This window comes from Notolepis coatsorum (assembly GCF_963971535.1).
Source record: "Notolepis coatsorum genome assembly, chromosome: 4".
NCBI lineage: Eukaryota > Metazoa > Chordata > Actinopteri > Aulopiformes > Paralepididae > Notolepis > Notolepis coatsorum.
In genome coordinates this window covers 93,993,057-94,016,956 of record NC_140168.1, presented here as the reverse complement: position 1 = coordinate 94,016,956, position 23,900 = coordinate 93,993,057, and the positions used below count along the sequence as shown (strand labels likewise).

The window sequence follows — 23,900 nt, the reverse complement described above, 5'->3', positions numbered from 1 at the left end:
CCATACTTATATTCACCACGGTATAAAACGGGAACGTATGGATGGGAAAATAATTTCTTTTTTGCATCTTGACCGGAAGAAACTCTGTGTCAAATCACCATAGTATTGTATCCATAGCTATAATATAAAATATAGTTATAGCTCTACAAACAAGGTGAAGGCCTCCTATCGTTTACAGCGTGGCACTGAATAGATGGGCCCCGGAAACAACGCAGCACCCAAAGTGTTAACATAACCTTTAGAGGTCAATGGATCAAGTATTGAATGCCCCCAAGCACTGGAATATACAAACGTCATGTAGAATGGGGGGGTAGTCGACTATCGGCAAATTTTGGCCAATCAAAGTCGACTATACATATCCTTAGTCGGGCACAAATGGGGGACCCTGATGTAAACAAGATGTCAATTAAATCAATCAATCACAGGCCTAGTAGAATGCATACTTTTACTTTAGATACTTAAATAAATGTATTACGTTACCATTGATTAGCATAAAAATACTCGCTGTCTGGTATCAATGGAACGTATTATGAAACGGTAGCCAAAAATAACAAAAAGGTTTTTAATGATAAATTACCATCCGGTTTGCAGGAATAACATAAAAGGATAACGAACAAACAAAGGACAGGACTGTGCAGACAGGATCAGCCACCAAACACAGGAGAACAAAACCGATATCCACAAGGGGATGACGAGAACAAGAAACACCTGGGCCGATTACACATGGATACACCTGGGAGGGAAACAAACAAAGAACTACAGGAAGTCAAGACAAGGAACTACAACTAAGGCACAGGACGGGCAACACAATACAAAACACTGGAGAACACACGGATCAAGATTACATGAACACAAGATACATGGAACAGACGAACCTAACAGGTTAACTAACAGGGATACAAATATACCCACACATAACATAACATTCAATAGAAAATACTTCTCTGCTTTTACTTAAGTAGAATTTGAACGGAGGACTTTTACTTTTACCGAGTACTCATTTATCTGAGTATTTCTACTTTTACTTAAGTAAAGGAACTGTGTACTTCTTCCACCACTGCTTTTTTTTAAACTTACATTTTTATTTGCAGTTTTAGTTTACAAACATACATCAGACAATACATTCAAATAACAGAAATAATAAAGAAATATCCCCCCCCTCCCGCCATCCACCCCGAGAGATAGGGCTCTCCCATATCCCAGGACCTCTATACACGGAGCCGGGCCCCAGCGACACGGGTCCCTTGAATTGATTGGGCCTGGCCCAGTAGAGGGGAGTGCAGGGGGCTCCCCCCCACCGAGCCAAGCCTGTTACCTCCCATGTCACAGATAACCCTCCCCCGCACATCGACCCCACAACCCACAAGACCCCACCATATAATTTATGTATATGGTGGGTAACCCCGCAACACGCAAGGCCCCCCTCTCCCGGGTCGATCCGCCGATACTATGCCCCCCCATCCCGGACGGTCCGTCCAACCTCGGTGCCCGAGTCCGGTTGTATCCAGCGTCTCTTTGTCCCTCTTTTGGGGGTCGTCCGTTCCACTTCTCCTGAACTAGCCTCCATGCTCCTCTGAATATTCTGTATTGCATCGAGTCCAGTCTGCGTGTTGGTTTGCACGTTAGCATCGTTAGCCTTCTGTATTGCTTCTAGCCTGATCCGGATGCTAGCTTGCATATTCATCGGGTTAGCTTCCATGTTAGCTTGTAGCTTCGTCTCCAGCCTGGCTGTTTTCTAACGTTTTTATTTCTTTTGAATTAGCCTCTATGTTCCTCTGAATATTCTGTATTGCATCGAGTCCAGCCTGCATGTTGATTTGCATGTTAGCATCGTTAGCATTCTGTATTGCTTCTAGCCTGATCCGGATGCTAACTTGCATATTCATCGTGTTAGCTTCCATGTTAGCTTGTAGCTCCATCTCCAGCCAGACCTCGCTGTGGTCTAACGTTATACTTGCTGCGTCATCTCCTCGTGTTGTACCTTTCCCTTCGTCGCATTTTCTTAGTCGGGGGTCACTCTTCTCTCACTTCTCCTCGAGTTTTGTGCACTGGGTCTTGTCATCTTTCTTTTATCTTCTAGTTGTTACTTTTTATCGTGTTTTATAACTTTTTATTACCTTTCTTGAGTTTTGGACCGGGAGCTCTGTTCTGCAGCTGCTCACCCGCTCCTCGCCAAACCGGAAGTCCCCACCACTGCTTTTTAACTGCAACCAGCAGCTCTATAACTCTGGTCAGTCAGTCCGCAGAAACGTCCCCGCCCTCCAGCGGTCACAGCTGAGGATTGGCATGTGTTCGTGTCAATGAGCTAAAAGGGGCCGGGGCAATGGGAGTGGCCTATTGCAAAAAGCTTGCGGCTATTGCAAATTCACGCATGTTTATGTGGAGGATGTTAACGGAAGAATCTGTTTGATACATTGTGCAGAACTGACGGGCACATGAAAACATGATCAAGAAAAGAGGGCAGGGCTTGAGATAGGTACAATTGACTGTATACTACTTCATCAGAGCATTATATTTAGCATTTTTAGCATTTCGTTTTTTTAGATTATATATATTAGATTAGCATACTGCACTTTATGTGTATACTGTATGCTTACTTCATCAGAGCATATCTTTTTTTGCATTTGTAGCATTTAGCATTTTTAGCATTTTTAGATTATATATTAGATTAGATACTAGTTATTAGATTATATATCTATTTATTGTAGGGCAAATATAACAGAGGGTATACATACCCTCATCTTGCACCTTGACCTTTTTACACTGCCTACTTGCCCTTATGTGCATGTCCAGAGTAAATGATATTGTTATATTTAAATGTTTACTTCTCCACTGTACTATAATATGTCTTCTACTACCTGTACCCAACCTCCCCATGCTATTATGATGCCTGAATTTCTCCAAGGGGATCAATAAAGGAATATCTAACCCATTCTATCCCGACCACCCCAGGATCAAGGAGGAGCCGACCGCCGTGGTCTGTCCCGTTATCGACGTCATCGACTGGAACACCTTCCAGTATCTCGGCAACCCCGGCGAGCCCCAGATCGGTGGCTTTGATTGGCGGCTGGTCTTCACCTGGCACACGGTGCCCGACCACGAGCAGCAGCGCCGCCGCTCGCCCATCGATGTCATCAGGTGAGTTCTTTGTTTACCCTTTTTTTTAAACCTTCTGTCTCCCCATGTAAATTTTTGCTTTGTGGATAACTTTGGTTGTGTTGATGTTTTGACATGGATTTAGCTCAGGGTGTTGTTTATTTTGTGATGGATTTTGATATTTCAGAGTTGTTTTTTTCCTCTAAAGTCCTTAACTTCTTAACCCTTTCACTGCCGCACTACAGAAGCTTAACCCTTTACTACCCATCGGTAGTGTGATAGTAAAGGGTTAACCTTCTGTAGTGCTGCAGTGAAAGGGTTAACCTGCTGTTGTGTGGCAGTGAAATGGTTAACCTGTGCCCCCAAAAGTGGCCATTTTAGTTATCTTTTTTGAGGACTGCATACTTTTTTTGCAAACCAAAACAACTACTTGTTGTTACTTATAGCATGTGTGGGCCCTTGCATGTTATTCACTGTGTAAATCTTTTTTTACAGCAATCTGTATCCCTTATGTACAAGAATATCATCGACTCCCATTATATAAACACGTTTTTTTGAATACCCAAGTTTGATTTTAGATTTCTTTCTCATTCCTAGGTGGTCAAATCTCTTTTAAATGAGCTGCTTTTTGATGATGAACTTGAACTTACAAATACAATAACGTTCAGAATTAAAATACCACCAAGTTCAAATCCCTCTGGCTCCTTCCTCCTTCCTCCCTCCCTATGATGAATTGAAAATGGGGGACCTTGATGTAAACAAGACGAAAGTCTTTCTCTGGTCTGTGTGCATTGAGCTGTACTGTATTGTACCCATTCGGCAATCTGTTAATAAAGTTTTCAATCAATCAATCCTCCCTCAGGTCTCCCACGATGGCCGGAGGTCTGTTCGCCGTCAGCAGGAACTACTTCCAGTATCTGGGGACTTACGACACTGGCATGGAGGTGTGGGGCGGGGAGAACCTGGAGTTCTCCTTCAGGGTGAGTGAGTGGGTCTGTCTGTCTGTGAGTGAGTGGGTCTGGCTGTCTGTCTGTCTGTCTGTCTGTCTGTCTGTGAGTGAGTGGGTCTGTCTGTCTGTCTGCCTGCCTGTCTGTCTGTCTGTCTGTCTGTCTGTGAGTGTGTGGGTCTGTTTGTCTGTCTGTGAGTGTGTGGGTCTGTCTGTGAGGGTCTGTCTGTCTGTGAGTGTGTGGGTTTGTCTGTCTGTGAGTGTGTGTGTCTGTCTGTGTCTGGCTGTCTGTGGGTTTGTCCGTCTGTGAGTGTGTGGGTCTGTCTGTCTGTCTGAGTGAGCGGGGCTGTCTGTGGGTCTGTCTGTCTGTGAGTGTGTGTGTCTGTCTGTGTCTGGCTGTCTGTGGGTTTGTCCGTCTGTGAGTGTGTGGGTCTGTCTGAGTGAGCGGGGCTGTCTGTGGGTCTGTCTGTCTGTGAGTGTGTGGGTCTGTCTGTCTGTCTGAGTGAGCGGGGCTGTCTGTGGGTCTGTCTGTCTGTGAGTGTGTGTGTCTGTCTGTGGCTGGCTGTCTGTGGGTTTGTCCGTCTGTGAGTGTGTGGGTCTGTCTGTCTGTCTGAGTGAGCGGGGCTGTCTGTGGGTCTGTCTGTCTGTGAGTGTGTGTGTGTCTGTCTGTGTCTGGCTGTCTGTGGGTTTGTCCGTCTGTGAGTGTGTGGGTCTGTCTGTCTGTCTGAGTGAGCGGGGCTGTCTGTGGGTCTGTCTGTCTGTGAGTGTGTGTGTGTCTGTCTGTGTCTGGCTGTCTGTGGGTCCGTCTGTGTGTGTGAGTGGGTCTGTGTGTGAGTGTGAGTGTGGGTCTGTCTGTGGGTCTGTCTGTGTGTGTGTGTGAGTGTGGGTCTGTCTGTGGGTCTGTCTGTGTGTGTGTGTGTGGGTCTGTCTGTCTCTGTCTGTGTGTGTGTGTGAGTGTGTGGGTCTGTGTGTGAGTGTGGGTCTGTCTGTGGGTCTGTCTGTGTGTGTGTGTGGGTCTGTCTATCTGTCTGTCTCTGTCTGTGTGTGTGTGAGTGTGTGGGTCTGTGTCTGAGTGTGCGGGTCTGTGTGTGAGTGTGAGTGTGGGTCTGTCTGTGGGTCTGAGTGTGTGGGTCTGTCTGTCTGTCTGTCTGAGTGTGTGGGTCTGTCTGTCTGTCTGTGTGGGTCTGTCTGTCTGTCTGTCTGAGTGTGTGGGTCTGTCTGTCTGAGTGTGTGGGTCTGTCTGTCTGAGTGTGTGGGTCTGTCTGTCTGTGTGAGTGTGGGTCTGTCTGTCTGAGTCTGTGGGTCTGTCTGTCTGTCTGTCTGAGTCTGTGGGTCTGTCTGTCTGTCTGAGTGTGTGGGTCTGTCTGTCTGTGTGGGTCTGTCTGTCTGTCTGTCTGAGTGTGTGGGTCTGTCTGTCTGAGTGTGTGGGTCTGTCTGTCTGAGTGTGTGGGTCTGTCTGTCTGAGTGTGTGGGTCTGTCTGTCTGAGTGTGTGGGTCTGTCTGTCTGAGTGAGTGTGGGTCTGTCTGTCTGAGTCTGTGGGTCTGTCTGTCTGTCTGAGTGTGTGGGTCTGTCTGTCTGTCTGTCTGAGTGTGTGGGTCTGTCTGTCTGTGTGAGTGTGTGGGTCTGTCTTTATAATGTGTGTATCAGTATGTTTATCCAAAATGGCCATTGTCACCAATGCATTTAACACCTGCAGGAGAGTGTTCTCGAGTGTTCTTCTTTCGCCTGAGAAAAGGACGTATATATCCGCGGAATTATCCCTCACGTCATATACAGTATATCCTCGTTTCCAGAATTTCATTGGCTACAAAAACGGTCAATAATTTTCACCATCAGAGGTGATTGGTCCGGTCACCGGGAGGCAAAACCGGAGGTGGTAACTTTTTTCGAAACTGACTGGCTGTTTGGTCTTATAACCATATTTACAGAAAGTGTCTTGCGTATAGTGAATGTGCATGTTAAGGTGCAGTGCAGGTTGTGTGTGTGTGTTCAATAACAATAAGTAATAGTAGTAAGATAAAATAATATAGTGTGACAATTCCAGGTGTAGGGGTGGCAGAATAAACAACACACAGACAGGTTGCAGTTCCCAAAATCATACTCTTTATTTTCTACTAAACAATAATAGCTTTCTAGCATTAATCTGTCGGCCGGGCGGCGTCTCCGCTCTGTGGCCTCTCGCCTTGCGCTGCTACGGGAGAGTGAGAGGGGGCTCCTTGGCTCCATTAAGTCCCCCCTCCTCAACAGGCGCACCGCGCCGTGATTCGATAATCACTCCTGATGATCTTCTAGCGACAGTTGCGTCCGGAAGCGGATGCCCAAATATGGGCAGCGCCCAGCCATTGGGTCGCTACGTAACGTCCTTCAATCACCAAGCCCGGGGTGGCTTGGGGTTGCCACAATAGTCAATTATTTACAGAAAGTATCTTTGTTAAAATTGTATGTGCATATTAAGGTGCAGGGTGTGTGTGTTCAAGAGTGTTTTAAGAGTGATATCTCCTGTTCTTGTCCTTGTTCAGGAGTCTTGTGGCTTGACACGCTTGTGTGAAAAGACTGTCTTTGAACCGGCTGGTTCTTGTGCGGATGCTCCGGTACTGTAGCAGAGTGAACAGTTTGCCAGACGGTAGCAGAGTGAACAGTTTGCCAGACGGTAGCAGAGTGAACAGTTTGCCAGACGGTAGCAGAGTGAACAGTTTGCCAGACGGTAGCAGAGTGAACAGTTTGCCAGACGGTAGCAGAGTGAACAGTCTGTGACCGGGGTGACTGTGGTCTCTGAGAATGTTCCGGGTTTTCCTTTGGCACCTCCGTGTGTAGAGGTCCTCCATGGCTGGCAGCTCAGTCCTGTGTTGATGTGCCATCTTTAGGGCTGACCTTCGATTATTTTTTTTGGAATTCGGGGCCGAGATTCGATTTTAATTCGAAGCTTCGGGAAAAATATATATATATATATATATTTTTATTAATAAAAAAAATTATGTTGTGGGACTTGTACAGCACTTTGTTCAACTTTGTCAGTGCTGTAAAGTTTAAACCTTTTTAAATCTTAGACAAACTAAACACTTTGCTTTCATGAAATATTGTAAGCCGTCATTTGAGGCTTTATAAAAGCAGCACAATGAACACAGATCTGTCGGTGCAGAGTCCGACCTCATCTTAAATAACAAACAGCATTGCTTGTTGTAGTTAACAAAGAGAGGCAGAGTTGATTTAGCAAAAAAAATATATATATATATTTTTTTACCTAGTCGAATTTTTTTTTCATATTCGAATCCCATGCCCATCGAACGAAGCTTCGAAGTATTTAAGACAGTCCTAGCCATCTTCTGGAAAAGATCTTAGAAGCATGTCCAGCTCGGCTGGGAAGTGTTCGAGGGGACCTGGGGGGCGATAGAGAGTAACAATGGTGAGAGTGAATGGATTAGAGACACGACACGGCATGATATTCGAGAGAGGAGAGTGACAGAGCTGGAAGTGATATTACATTTGTAGTCTATGAGGGAGAGGTCAAGAGACCAGTGCCTCCCCCCGGTCCCCCGTGTCTGGAGGGCTGTGGTGTGCGAGTGAAGTTACAGTTTGTAGATAAGGCTGCCGGTGTTGTTGAGTTATCTGGCCTTAGACGTAGACGGGTCTGTGTTTTGTCCATGTGAGTGCCTCTGGCCTTCTGTCTGTGTGTAAAGTGTATATCATTCTGTGTGTGTGTGTGAAGTGTATATCATTCTGTTTGAGTCTGTGTGTCTCCATATATAAACACCAAGCTGTTTGCCCACACACACACACACACACACACACACCCCTCTCTCTCTCCCTCTCTCTGACAAGACTTCCTTCGAGCTGTGAAGCATTTTGGAGCCGGTTGACTGATGTGTCTCCAGATCACCGTGAAATATGTGCCGCCGCTTTTACACCGAGCCGCGATGTGGAGCGGCTGTCCGAGGAGCGCGGACCAGGAGCCAGATACGGGTCACAAAGGCCTCTTCATTCTGCTATTAAAGGAACACGCCAACATTTTGGGGAAATTAGCTTGTCCAACTAACACCTCTCCCGAAGGCTAACCAGCACTGTCCGCTTCCATTCATTGTGCTAAGCTAGGCTAACGTGCAGCCAGATGGCTTTCTACTGAACGCACAGAGAGGAAACTGGTATCTATCTTCTTGTCTCTCTCTGGAGAAGACGGTAAGCTAAGCATTTCCCAAAATGTTGGCTTGTTCCTTTTTTAAAACCATACTGAAAAGGGGGGGGGGGGGGGCTATTATCATACCATGTAACCACGGTGTCGTGGGTTCGATTCTCCCACCCTTCCCCTCTCTCTCCGCCCCGTATTATCCAATAAAGTGGAGGGGAGGAAGAAACATCCTAAAAGAATTACGATCCCAAACCAACGGCAACACGCCAAAGGTTCCCATGAGTTAATTGGATGATTGGAGTGAGGAATTCAAACATCTCCATCTCGCTCCCGATAAACTCGATTTCCTCAAGGGATGGAATTCTTTCCTTTTAACCCGCCGTCTCTCAAGACAAAGCTGCCCATTGTTATCGCCTGATCAAATCACTAACTAATCACTAAGCTAACCAAATCCTTGTGTCCAAATTAGGGATGCACCAATCCAACTTTTTCAGTCCCGATACCGATACCTGGGCTTTGTGTATCTATACAGATACAGAGTACCGATCCGATACCCATTGTTCAATTAATAAACTGTATGCCTCACTGTGAGGAAGAGATATTCTTTTGTGCAGGGCAACATCAGGCTTTACTTAAAAACATTACTTTCCTAACTTAGTGAAACAAAATGTAACAAATTAACACGTAGATATAAATGTACTGAATTGTTATTGTATTATTAAAATAATGAATAATCGTGCACCAGCAACTTGAACAAAACGTTCAAAATAAACAGGAATCAAAATTATTTGTAAACGTTTAGTGCAAATAGGAATAAAAAATTCCAATATAAAATTAAAAATATAAAATAAAACCCAATCTAGCTATTTTAGTCATATCGGGGCCGATATCAAGATTCAAGTGGTTTATTTGTCACATACATACCAGGGGATACAGTAAAATGCGGGTGGTCATGCCTGCATCGATTGTGCAATAATACAATAATAAAATAGACATAAGAAAACAGGTAATAAGATGACATAAGATGTGCATGATAAAAATATATGCTAAATTCCTGAGAAGGCACTGGTTCCTATGTATTGTACACTACTATACAATATATAATTTTAACGTCATTATGCTATACTTACTATGTCTAAACTATACTATACAAGAACCACCTCTGTTCTTTCCTTAAAGTGTCTTTTATATTCTTTATTCCTTTAAAGTGACTTTTCCATTTAGTTTAAAGCGATTGCATGTGATTGCAGCATCAATATCGGATCGGTGCATCCCTAGTCCTTTAATCCCTGTCATTGGTGTTGTTTCCTAGATCTGGCAGTGTGGGGGAAGCCTGGAGATCCACCCCTGCTCCCATGTGGGCCACGTCTTCCCCAAGAAGGCCCCCTACTCTCGCAGCAAGGCCCTGGCCAACAGTGTCCGCGCCGCCGAGGTCTGGATGGACGAGTACAAGGAGCTGTACTACCACCGGAATCCACACGCACGCGTGGTGAGAGCACACGGAGTGTGTGTGTGAGTGAGTGAGTGAGAGAGACTGAAACACCATCCCAACAGCCATCAATGATATAGTGTCTGGTCAGTAACATGGGTCTCTCAGTCCCTCCGCTCTGCAGTAAACAGCCATCACTGATACAGAGTGTCTGGTCAGTAATATGGGGTCTCTCAGTCCCTCCTGCTCTGCAGTAAACAGCCATCACTGATATAGAGTGTCTGGTCAGTAATATGGGGTCTCTCAGTCCCTCCTGCTCTGCAGTAAACAGCCATCACTGATATATAGTGTTTGGTCAGTAACATGGGGTCTCCCAGTCCCTCCACTCTGCAGTAAACAGTCATCACTGATACAGAGTGTCTGGTCAGTAACATGGGTCTCCCAGTCCCTCCTGCTCTGCAGTAAACAGCCATCACTGATATAGAGTGTCTGGTCAGTAACATGGGTCTCCCAGTCCCTCCTGCTCTGCAGTAAACAGCCATCACTGATATAGAGTGTCTGGTCAGTAACATGGGTCTCCCAGTCTAACTACTAAAGACACCTCTCTTTCACTGTTTACCTGCAGTAACTACTAAAGACTCCTCTCTTTCACTGTTTACATGCAGTAACTACTAAAGACACCTCTCTTTCACTGTTTCTTCCACATCCAGGGTAGTAGCTGTGTGAGGGTTTCCACATAGAGCTGAAAGTTGCCCTCCCGCAGTGATCTGACATATATGAGCATGAGGACCTCAAGTGATAAGGTTTTTAACCAGTAGTCAAAATGCACACTTTCCCTGACTCGCTGTAGGCACCATTCTTCAAATGTTGGCGGGCCGCTTCAGGTATGCAGTGCTGATTGGAGGCCAGGGGCAGTAGCTTGTACAGCATGGTTAGACATTTAAAAAAAAAAATCAAGGGCTTTTTTTGCCCCCCTTAACACTTTGAGCGCCACGCCTGGTTTTCCGTTTTACCACTTGAATGCCACCATCGGCGCCAATGTTAACGTTAATATCGCCTAATCTATGTTTTAAATTATGGCTATGTGTCTAATCTGCCCATCGCATTATCAAAGACTATTTTCCAGTCAGTGCTGTGGAGGCAGATTGTTTTTTTATCGCGTCGTTTCCGTTTCAGAGCAGTTAGAAAAGCCCCCGTTTTGATATAAAAAACAGCTCATTCTGGAGCATTCTATGAAAATCGTCTTTTAGTGGAATATTCCACAACGTTGATATTCGTCGGCCTTTTTATGAATCGTTTTCAAATAAACGCTAGATGATCAATATTATACGTGCACGCATGCACATTACGGCCGCGCACTGATAATCGCTCCGTTGATTTCCTCACAGACTTTTACAGTGAAACCGAAAGAAGACATTTCACAAAACAGCTTATAACTTCATCAAACTTACTCTGATTATCCTACCACTGATAACATAGAGTCCTTACCTGACATCAGATGGTATCCAACTGGTATATTCCAATTCCTGATCACCATTCGAAAAAATCGATACGTGTATGGATCCAACGCGACACTGTAGATCTCCATGATCCGCGGGGATCTGAGGCTCCAGAATGAACTGTGGTAACCCCGGCTGGATCAGTGAACTGGAAAATGTGGAGTACCGGATTTTTTTCCCCATTCATTTTCATTGAGTCCATTCCAAAATCACTTATGTCATCTGGGAGACGACAGGGGGAGCTTTTTTCCACAGTGATCACCGGCGCAGCTCGGCTATACTCGGGTAGGCTCGGGTGATGCAATAATTTTTCAGATCGCAAAAAAAAAAAAAAATCCGAGAAATCTCGTGAGTGGCACGCAACCACCTATAAAAAAAACCCGAGAAATCTCGTGAGTGGCACGCAAAGTGTTAATTGATTTTCAGGGGCTTTTTTTGTATTTCGGGGGCACTGCATTTTTATGATAAACGGTTATTAAACATCCTTACATCCACATTTTTGGACAGTCTTCGTCCCGCGGACAAAAAGATCCACACAAGCTCCTCGAACACTAGCCGTGTTTGCAGCCGGAGTCTCACGACAAGCTTTGCAATAAATGATATGTTGACCGGTAGCATCCTCCTCAACCCCTACCCAGTCTAATCCCCACGACTCCATCGTACTCCGCTTTAAATATTTTTATTTGAGGACCTGGGGAATCTGCTTCTCAGACTCTTTTTCCTTCGTGTTTTTATAGTTTGATAAAAAACGCTCCATCTTGTCTGTCTTCAAAATGCCATCAAATGCTGGTGAGCTGCTCACCTGCTAATGTGAGAGGGTGGGGAGAGTGACGTTGACATCGGCGTCCTATCAAAACAGATTTAATACTGGTGCTCACCCCTTTGTTTGTGTTTTTGTCTCTTGTTTTTTGTATGGGTGATGTGTAAAAAATAAATAAAAAAAGTGTCAAGATTTAAAATATGCGTATGTACATTTGTGTGTGTATGTAAGTAGGGATATGTGCAGTTATGTATGTGTATGTGGGTACACATACTATACCTAAATGTAAAATGACTTTCTTTGACACAATAAAGTATATATAAAAAAAAAAACAGATTTAATAAATCACGTCTTTCACTCGTCAGTTAAATAAATAGTAATATACATTTTTATACTATGTTTGATAACGTAATGTTAATGACATTAATAATGTCTCCATATATATATATATATATATATATATCATTAGTAAACTGTCTGGGGCTTTTTGTCCCCCCGGCCCCCCTTAACATGAGGGAAGCCGAGAACGCCAGTGCGCACAGGTGACATTGTGTCACAGCTGGGAGCGTTGCGGTGTTTGCAATGGAGGAGAAGTTTGGTTCACTTGTAAATAAACTATTCACATAAATGAAACAAAACGTAATGTTAATATCTCCATCAGGGTTTCCGTTAGAAAATACTGGGGCCGGTCTCCGTGTCCTGGAAGATTTCAATCTCCGGTCAGTTTATTGAGCTTAAAAACAATTGATAGGCAGGCTATATAAAGAATGACATCCTCAAGGCATGTAGATTTATAATATTTTAACTTAAAACTAGGCTACTTTTGCGTATATACAGTCATTAATATATTCCAAATAAAATAAGTCCCTCGAGACTCCGTGCTGCTCCTGACTTGAAATCAAATAGACTGTGGGCAGTCGGCCCGACATTAACAGCAGTCTGTTATAATCACATTTTTATGAGCTAACGAATTCCGTTATATTGGACATTTGTATTAATTATATCAAGCGAAGAACTGAGAAATTTGGCAGAGAGACGGCAACATTATCGCGGGGTCCAACGCTGCGTAATCGCTGAAACCAACGACAACCTCCGCCTCCCAACGAAGCGATAAACTCATCCCAATAGTATGCAACTACAGAGCCGCAGAGCCAGCGGCGCTATCAGGTCCGGTCTGGGGACCGCTCAGCAGCGCCACCCACCCAATGGCTGAATTGTCAATGGCTGAATTGGAGTACTGCACTGTGCGGGCACAACTGTGAGCTCTGCGGCTCCGCAGCTGCACGCCTCTCGCTAATCCAGCACCAAGTTGCCGCACCGCCATTCTCATCAGCAAAACACAGGTCGCGAGGGAATCATTCTCACAGGACATTATGACCGGAGATATTTAAATATGTCGGACTTCAACAGAATATATATATATAATTATAACTGTCGAGGGCATTTTGTCCATTTTCACGGGCATTTTGCCCCAAGCCCGCGTTAATTTCGAACCCTGTTGTACAGGCTAGCAGCAGTAACTTGGTGGGCCTGTTTAGGTCCAGCTCAGCGGGTATCTGTCCAAATTCTTGAAATTCAAGAAGATGCCTGGCCAATGACACATAACCACTGCCTAGTGGTGGCTTGCTTGAGCGGGCAGGGCATTGCAAAGCTTCCCTTGTTTCCACTTGGCAGAGAGCACAGAGTTCCCGGTTAGTGGGGCAATGCAGCTTCTTAGATGTAGAAGGCTGGGCTGGATCGATCAGGATATGGCGTTTTGACATGATGCAGGCACAGTATTGCATCAAATTGCTGAAGAGTGTCGTAGGCTGCCTTGCCAGTAGCTAGCTCTTTGGAGGAATTAATGGTGAAGAGGTTGGAGGTGGATTGGCTAACATTGCACAATGGCTAGCTAGCTCGCTAGTTGCTAGCTAGATATCTAACTGTAATTCATTTCATTTATCATCAACAACATTTCAATCATCAACAGCTAGAAATAGTATTTGATCAATAAGAACATGATACAAATTCTCATCAAAATCATGCAACAAAGGGCGGCTAGGTGGTGCAGTGGGCAAGGCGCTCACCACCAATGCAGGAGACGCTGGGTTCGAGCCCAGCTCTCCGCATTGCTATCAGCTTGGCTGGTCGTTCATACTAATACAATTGACAGTATTAGGGGGTGGGAAGCTGATGGGTGGGGATCGGACGTTGTGGACAGCGACTCCTACAGGTCGGTTGATGCGCCTGCGCAGCAGAATCAGGAAGCGACGGAGGCGGCGTGCCCTCCAAACGCAGACCCCCGACGCTGAGAGATTGCGCTGTGCAGGTGAAAAGATGCGACTGCTGCTTCCTCGAGTACCGGAGGGGACACGTGATGTAAAGCTTTGTCCACATTGCAGCCGGCTTGTGGGAGGCATGGCCTAACAGCGTTCGCGACAGGGGAGGGTAGAATTGGACGATACGAAATTGGGATGGGAGAAAAAATTGAAAATGGGAGAAAAAGTAGATAAAAAAAAATTAAAAATCATGCAACAAACACATGGACACAAGGCCATGGCTGAGCAAGTGAATGTCTTTATTAGAACAAAACTGCCATTTTAATAAACATATATATTATTATAAAGGAGAATAATACTTAAGACCGAAGCTTGTAACAGATATTTACTTGAGTAAAATCATGGAATTAATGTAAAATCAACACAAAGAAAGTATATTTAGATTCAAAGACTATTTTAATAGCTTTCTTTGAATACAGTTTATCTCCTGTGAAATACAAATGTTCAACAAAACCATCAACATTGACTGAGCTAGACCTCTTTCTTTTATCTGCTGCGCTAAGATTGAAGATTTTTTGCCCTAAAATGAAGTTATTATTATTATTATTATTATTATTATTATTATTATTATTATTATTATTATTGAGCCACCAGGGACGTTCAGAAGAAGCCGTCCAACAAAAGAACATTTGATCATGAACCCGTCTGTCATGGAAATCACACTTTTTATATCATGGAAAAGTTATGGAATTTGATTTGGAAGAAAAGTGATGAATGAACCTTGGTGCTGCAGCTGCACTCCTCTACGGTTGGACTGATTGATTGATTGATCACATGCTGTTGCCACTGAACGCACACACACACACACATACACACACAGACAAACGTACACACACACAGACAAACGTACACACACACACACACAGACACACACAGACACACACAGACAAACGGTCACACACACGCACACAAACATACACACACACGCACGCACACACAGAGAAAAACGTACACACACAGACAAACGTACACACACACACACACACACACACACACACACACAAACGTACACACACACAGACAAACGTACACACACACACACAGACAAACATACACACAGACAAACGTACATACACACACACATACAAACATACACACACACACACAGACAAACGTACATACACACACAAACATACACACAGACAAACATACATACACACACACAAACACACACACACACACACACACACACACAAACAAACAAAAAAATGTACAAACACACACACACACAGACAAACATACATACACACTAGGGCTGTCTTAAATGCTTCGAAGCTTTGTTCGATGGGCATGGGATTCGAATATGAAAATAAAATTTGAATATATAAAAAAAAATTATATATATTTTATTTAATTTTTTTTGCAAAATCAACTGCCTCTCTTTGTTAATTACAACAAGCAATGCTGTTTGTTATTTAAGATGAGGTCGGACTCTGCACTGACAGATTTGTGTTCATTGTGCTGCTTTTATAAAGCCTCAAATGACGGCTTACAGTGTTCGTTTGTCTAAGATTTAAAAAGGTTAAAACGTTACAGCACTGACAACGTTAAACAAAGTGCTGTCCCACAACATAAATAAAAAATAATAAATATATATATTTTTTATAATATATATATATATTCTTTTTTTATCTCGGCCCTGAAGCTTCGAATTCCAAAAAAAATTCAATGGTCAGTAGGGATGGGAATTGATAGGATTTTATCGATACGATTCCATTATCGATTCTGCTTATCGATTCGATTCTTTATCGATTCTCTTATCGATACCTGATCAATTTATAATTTGAATAAATAAATTGGAAATGCAACAGAACTAAGCTGGTTAGAATAACAACATGCAACTTGACATTTCTGATTGTCATTTATTGTTGAGCCCCCATGTCAGGGGCGACAGTGGCTCGGGAGGTAGAGCAGTCGTCTGGCAATCCGGAGGTTCCCGGTTCGATTCCCGCTCCTCCCGGGCAGCGTGTCGATGTGTCCTTGAGCAAGACACTTAACCCCTAACTGCTCCCGATGAGCAGGTTGGCACCTTGCATGGTTGCCTCCGCCGTCGTTGTGTGAATGTGTGAGTGAATGGGTAAAATGTAAGGAACAAATTGTAAAGCGCTTTGGATAAAAGCGCTATATAAAAAAGCAGCCATTTACCATGTCAGAAAAATACAAAAACTGTAAAAAATAAAACATTAACTATAGCCTACACTTAAATAAAATAATGTATTTGAGATTCTCTTAAAATGTATTTATTTTTTTATTCTTAAACTAATTTAATCTATTGAATAACAGGTCGTTATTCCTCTGACTTCTGTCTCACACGCACACACACACACACACACACACACACACACACACACACACACACACACACACACACACACACACACACACACACACACACACACACACACACACACACACACACACACAGAGCTCCCTCCCCGGGCCCCTGTCCTGTAAGGTATTGGCTTGTGTTGCTACACGGACACATTTGTATGTTGCACCATGGTACTTCCTGTCTGACAGACTCAGAGTAGAGACTTAGTAAACAAACACTCCGGCTCTTATTATATGTGAACTAAAGAGTACAAGGTTTACACAACAGTCCCCACCCGCTGTTTTATTGTATTTGTACCTGTACTATCCGCTGTCAGCTGTTTATCTCTCTTTGTGAGCTTGATTAAATAGCGTTAGCTCACGTTAGCTAGCGATAGCTCCGCGGCTAATTTTAGCTCACCCTAAACTAAATCAATGACTAGGTTCTAAAGCATTCAAGTAGTTTTTACTGCACATAGAAGTAGCCAAACAGCGGGAGCATTTCGGGAGCATATTACCAAAACCCAGGCAATTTCGAGCCCTTAATGAATCAAATAGAGTCTGCCATGGCTACATGCTAACGCTAACATTATTGCGCAACTAGGAAAAACCTGGCAGCGATAAGGGAATCGAAAGTCACGGGAGCCACACGGTTCCAGGCATCGGCCAATTAGGAACCGGTTTTCGATTCCCATCCCTAATGGTCAGCCCTAATACACATACACACACGCACACACAGACAAACGTACACACACACAGAGATTTGTCTTTATCCCCTTTACACATGCACACTCCATTTCTCTCTCTCGCTCTCTCTCACTCTCTCTCACTCTCTCTCACTCTCTCTAATGCACACACACAGACACACACTCATGTGTCAGCGTTGGCCTGATTGGCTGGACATTCAAGGTGACGAGGGCATTGGGCATTCCGGTGTATGATTACCGCCCCCCCCCCCCCCCCCCCCCCCGTACCTCCCCCTGCCAATGGGTGTCACCTGTCCCTGAGATAGGTAGTGAAAAGCCCGATTGGCATTCCGTGCCAACCCAGGGAGTGTGTGTGTGTGTGTGTGTGTGTGTGTGTGTGTGTGAAGGGCGTGTATGTATTTGGAACCCCCATGCCTGTGTGTATGTATGTCAGGGCCGGGGCGATTAATCGAGTTTCAATTTTGTCTTCCCACAATCATGAAAACATAATTGAGATAAAACAATTGTTGTATCGTATGCTGTGTTGCTCTTATTTTGTCTTGTAAATGCAGCACACCCTTACTTACTTACTTACTTACGCCTTTTACCCCGTTTGGGGCATAGGCCGTCAACAAGGGTTCTCCAAGCATCCCGATCCTGAGCCAACCTCTCAAGCTGGCCCCAGGTGTGTCCCATCTTCTTGGCATCGTCTTCCAAGTCTCTGCGCCAGGTGTTTCGTGGTCGGCCTCTCTTTCTTTTCCCTTGGGGGTTCCACCTGAGAGATTGTCTTGTGATGCTCAGGGATGGTTTACGGAGTGTATGGCCAATCCATCTCCAACGCCCTTCCCACACCCTTCCTTCACAACAATGCGCCCCTCCTTCCACCTCGAGCCCAAACCGTAGTTTCAGCTGGTGTTGAGAAGGAGGAGGAGCCACGGCGCTGGTGTTGAGAGGGAGGAGGAGCCACGGCGCGTTTCTCCAGTTATTCTGAAATGTATTTGAACTTGTAGAAGATGTTCAAAATAATGGTGATTATGATTTTTGCCATAACGGAACAGCTCTAGTGTGTGTGTGTGTGTGTTTGTGTGTGTGGAGGGCCTGTTTGTGTGTGTGTGTGTGGTGGGCCTGTGTGTGTGTGTGTGTGTGTGTGTGTGTGGTGGAGGGCCTGTGTGTGTGTGTGTGGTGGAGGGCCTGTGTGTGTGTGTGTGTGTGGTGGGCCTGTGTGTGTGTGTGTGTGTGTGTGTGTGTGTGGTGGAGGGCCTGTGTGTGTGGTGGTGGGCCTGTGTGTGTGTGTGTGGTGGAGGGCCTGTGTGTGGTGGGCCTGTGTGTGTGTGTGTGTGTGTGTGTGGTGGAGGGCCTGTGTGTGTGTGTGTGTGTGTGGTGGGCCTGTGTGTGTGTGTGTGTGTGTGTGTGTGTGTGTGTGGTGGAGGGCCTGTGTGTGGTGGGCCTGTGTGTGTGTGTGTGTGTGTGGTGGAGGGCCTGTGTGTGTGTGTGGTGGAGGGTGTGTGTGTGTGTGTGGTGGAGGGCCTGTGTGTGTGTGTGTGTGTGTGTGGTGGAGGGCCTGTGTGTGTGTGTGTGGTGGAGGGCCTGTGTGTGTGTGTGGTGGAGGGTGTGTGTGTGTGTGTGTGTGTGGTGGAGGGTGTGTGTGTGTGTGTGTGGTGGAGCGCCTGTGTGTGTGTGTGGTGGAGGGTGTGTGTGTGTGTGTGTGGTGGAGGGCCTGTGTGTGTGTGTGGTGGAGGGTGTGTGTGTGTGTGTGTGGTGGAGGGCCTGTGTGTGTGTGTGTGTGTGGTGGAGGGCCTGTGTGTGTGTGTGGTGGAGGGTGTGTGTGTGTGTGTGGTGGAGGGCCTGTGTGTGTGTGTGTGTGTGTGGTGGAGGGCCTGTGTGTGTGTGTGTGGTGGAGGGCCTGTGTGTGTGTGTGGTGGAGGGTGTGTGTGTGTGTGTGTGGTGGAGGGCCTGTGTGTGTGTGTGTGTGGTGGAGGGCCTGTGTGTGTGTGTGTGTGTGGTGGAGGGCCTGTGTGTGTGTGTGGTGGAGGGTGTGTGTGTGTGTGTGTGGTGGAGGGCCTGTGTGTGTGTGTGTGTGTGGTGGAGGGCCTGTGTGTGTGTGTGGTGGAGGGTGTGTGTGTGTGTGTGTGGTGGAGGGCCTGTGTGTGTGGTGGTGGAGGGTGTGTGTGTGGTGGAGGGCCTGTGTGTGTGTGTGTGTGTGTGGTGGAGGGCCTGTGTGTGTGTGTGTGTGTGTGTGTGGTGGAGGGCCTGTGTGTGTGTGTGTGTGTGTGTGTGTGGTGGTGGAGGGCCTGTGTGTGTGTGTGGTGGAGGGCCTGTGTGTGTGTGTGGTTGTGGTGGGCCTGTGTGTGTGTGTGTGTGTGTGGTGGAGGGCCTGTGTGTGTGGTGGAGGGTGTGTGTGTGTGTGTGTGGTGGAGGGCCTGTGTGTGTGTGTGTGGTGGAGGGTGTGTGTGTGTGTGTGTGTGTGTGGTGGAGGGCCTGTGTGTGTGTGTGGTGGAGGGCCTGTGTGTGTGTGTGTGTGTGTGTGTGGTGGAGGGCCTGTGTGTGTGTGTGTGTGTGTGTGGTGGAGGGCCTGTGTGTGTGTGTGTGTGTGTGTGTGGTGGAGGGCCTGTGTGTGTGTGTGGTGGAGGGCCTGTGTGTGTGTGTGTGTGTGTGGTGGAGGGCCTGTGTGTGTGTGTGGTGGAGGGTGTGTGTGTGTGTGTGTGGTGGAGCGCCTGTGTGTGTGTGTGGTGGAGGGTGTGTGTGTGTGTGTGTGGTGGAGGGCCTGTGTGTGTGTGTGGTGGAGGGTGTGTGTGTGTGTGTGTGGTGGAGGGCCTGTGTGTGTGTGTGGTGGAGGGCCTGTGTGTGTGTGTGTGTGGTGGAGGGTGTGTGTGTGTGTGTGGTGGAGGGCCTGTGTGTGTGTGTGTGTGGTGGAGGGCCTGTGTGTGTGTGTGTGTGTGTGTGTGTGTGTGTGTGTGTGTGTGGTGGAGGGCCTGTGTGTGTGTGAGTAGTGGAGGGCCTGTGTGTGTGTGTGTGGTGGAGGGCCTGTGTGTGTGTGAGTAGTGGAGGGTGTGTGTGTGAGTAGTGGAGGGTGTGTGTGTGTGTGTGTGAGTAGTGGAGGGTGTGTGTGTGTGTGTGTGAGTAGTGGAGGGTGTGTGTGTGTGTGTGTGTGGTGGAGGGCCTGTGTGTGTGAGTAGTGGAGGGTGTGTGTGTGTGTGTGTAGTGGAGGGCCTGTGTGTGTGAGTAGTGGAGGGCCTGTGTGTGTGAGTAGTGGAGGGTGTGTGTGTGTGTGTGTGTGTCAGTGTAGTTAAGGGGAGAGCTTCTCTAAACACAGATCAGGTGGCACCATCTCCCTAAGAGGTGGAGGCCATGCCAGGCAGAACCCAATACCAACACACACTGCAGTCTCTCTCCGTCCTACTATATGTCTCTCTATCAAGCTTTATATCTGTTGTTCTATGGTTATTTGATCTACTAGTATCTATTATTCTCTATCTACCGTATCCGTCTGTCTGTCTGTACGTACCTCTGTTAGCGTGTCTCTATCTTGCCTGTTATTTGCCCTCTTCTCTGAAGAGCGCCGGACAGATAATCCGTCACACCTCCCCTTAGTCATTGGAATGCCCTGGACTTGCATTTATGGCTTTTGATTTGATTTGATTTGATTTATTGACAAAAACATATAACAAAATTAAAATGGACAGATCAACATGTGTATTTGCCTTGTCGGGTATAGAACGAAAAGTCCAGGGCCCTCCTTCATCAACGTGACGTAGAAAATGTTCTATTTCCATACTTAAGCACAGAATTTAGAATGTGTGCACGCACAAAAAAAACGGGATTCATCACACGTGCGTACACAGGTCCTACGCACACCTGTCATGATAAATATCACCTTGGTCCTACGCCGAGGCTCGTGCACACTTTCACGTATTTGCATACCAGAACCGCCCCGATTAACCATATACAGTAATGGAACACCCCCATGAAATGTGGAAAAGTGGACTAACCCAAGCGAACTCTGAGAGACTTCACTGAGAGCGAGATTGATCACCGAGGTCCAACCAACAACTTGAACGTATAATCTTCGGTGCGCCGGGAGCCAAGGATGTTGACTGACCCAGTCCTGCTACAGAACCAGCACATTGACAGAAATAAATGACAAGAGATGACCCGACATTAAGCACTGTAATGACTGAAATTAAATCAATTTCAGCAGGCCAACTCTGCGCTCTACAATGCCTATTGTGTGCGCTCGTCATGAGCCCGTGGTTCTGGTCAGAGTCATTATGGCTTCAGTGGATAACCCTGATCTACATTGTGATGTTTTAGATACCCCAGTAATAACATTACAATTGAATTAAATACAATTAGGCCTGAATGAGACTCCGGCCACCGGCACATTATCAGCCAAAATGCGCGTTTATTGATGGAGCAAACTCTGAGAGATTGTTCACAGAGGCGCTGCCGAACCAAGATATAATGTGATGTGTATAATATAATGTGTGTAGAGGCATATGATAAAACAAATTTAGTTGGTATTAGGTAGCCTATGAATTACATATAATAGCAGCCAGCCTACATTATGCAACAGTAACTTGCGCATATATAACACACAGCCCTGCGAAGCCTGCATACAGTAAACTAACTTGATCATTAATCTAGCTGTTGTATCTTTACGCTTATGAAAACATTAAATAATATGTATAGGCTATAGGCCGCCTATATTCTCAAATGGCTTAATGGCTATCCGAGTCCTCGATATCCTCGCGGACGGACCAGTATTTATATGATCATATCATATTCATATTCATATCATAGTTTACTCTATCAGCCTACCAGCATGTAATACGTTCTTTGTTAGAACTCAACTCGTTATTATTTTGCGCATAGATTGCAGAAATACGGGAACGTTTTGATTTAGGCTTTGACATTGTAAAACTAAATAAGTGAAATTCTGTAATATCACCCACACGATATATATGCTCTGTTTCCAGAGTAAGCTCTGTATGCTTTTCTTTCATAAGACACATTTATTGCAAGGGTTTTGTATACACATACACTCAACAAATAACCTCTGTCTGTTCTCGTTGCAATGCATTTTTATATCGTGGGTGTTCATATGACTTGTATTCTTCTTACAGCTTCGGGGTTCCACTTATTACGTTTAACAATGGCAAAGCCTTTTAAATATAATCAAAACGTTCCCGTATTTCTGCAATATATGCGCAAAATAATAACGAGTTGAGTTACGCAGAGCACAGTCAGTGCTTATTTCCGCGTTGTGAAAATATTCTACCACCGGCGCCACCTACGCATGGTCCGACCTGTGCTTAAATATACGCACAAAGTCAAGCACAAGTTCAAATAGATAAATCCCACACTTTGCTTAGGAATGGTCGTACGCACGGCTTAAGCACATATCTGTGCGTACGTCAGGTTGATACATGAGGGCCCAGGGCCCTCACTTATCAACGTTGCATACTCACAGATATGTGCGTAACCCGTGCGTACGATCGTTTCTAAGCAAAGTGTGGCACTTATCAATTTGAACGTGTGCTTGACTTTGTGCGTATATTTACGCACAGCTCCGGCCGTGCGTACCTGGCGCCCGGTGGTAGAATGTGGATACTGCAGACGGACGGCATATGCTCTCATCAGTTTCATGCATTCGTTTCAACGCGGAAATAAGCTTTCGTTCATTAGTTTGACTGACGTGTTCTGTATGACCCCCGTAATTCATTATAGTTAATTGTAAAATAGCAACAGTAGTGTAATTATGGTCAAAACCCTATAAATAGCATTTGGAATAATAGGTTTATATATAGCGTTATCGGAATATACGGGGTGTACTGACTGCGCTCCGCGTAACTCAACTCGTTATTATTTTGCGCATAGATTGCAGAAATACGGGCTTTGCCATTGTTAAACGAAACAAGTGGAATTTCGAAGCTGTAAGCAGAATACAAGTCATATGAACACCCACGATATAGTGTTCTTCCCCCTTCCTACTGTATAAGAAAGAATTAAAAACGCATTGCAACGAGAACAGAGGTTATTTGTTGAGTTTATGTGTATACAAATCGTGTGGGTGATATGACTTGTATTCTGCTTGCAGCTTCGAAATTCCACTTATTTCATTTTGTGTCAAAGCCTTTTAAATATAAATCAAAACGTTCCCATATTTCTGCAATCTATGCGCAAAATAATAACGAGTTGAGTTCTAACAAAGAACGTATTACATGCTGGGTAGGCTGATAGAGTAAACTGTAAATGAAATAGCCTATAATATAAAGGATCTTCCCAACCTTTATTCCCCAGAGCCCCACGATTCCTGGGAGACATATAGGAATATGATATGATATATTATATATGCGCAAGTTACTGTTGCATAATGTAGGCTATGGCTGCTATTATATGTAATTCATATAGGCTACCTAATACTGACAACAAAATAGATTGTATGCCTCTACAAATATTGATCCAAGGGGATCAATAAAGGAATATCTTATATGCAGGTAGAACATTGACGGAAAATCCGTCGCGATTTGGAATGAAATTGAGGAGAACTTTAATCCCTGGGTATTAATAGAACAAAACGGAAAAAGGCAGTCATATTCCAGCACAGTCTTTATTAGTTAATATGGTCTTTAAGTTAATAGATATCATATCCGACATCACCGTACGTGTACATGTCTGTCAGCCTGTCACGTATTTCTCCCATAACACGCTTCGCTCGGCTTAGTCCACTTT

At 45.2% G+C, this 23,900-nt stretch overlaps 1 protein-coding gene across 1 annotated transcript in view; it reads left to right on the top strand.

The window, feature by feature from the left end:
• galnt12 (UDP-N-acetyl-alpha-D-galactosamine:polypeptide N-acetylgalactosaminyltransferase 12) overlaps positions 1-23,900 on the top strand; it is a 145,161-nt gene that overhangs the window by 51,828 nt on the left and 69,433 nt on the right. The window contains exons 4-6 of the mRNA XM_084313234.1: positions 2,953-3,138; positions 3,959-4,076; positions 9,479-9,655. Of these exons, the coding sequence (XP_084169360.1) occupies positions 2,953-3,138; positions 3,959-4,076; positions 9,479-9,655 (481 nt within the window). The remainder of the gene's footprint in view (positions 1-2,952; positions 3,139-3,958; positions 4,077-9,478; positions 9,656-23,900) is intronic.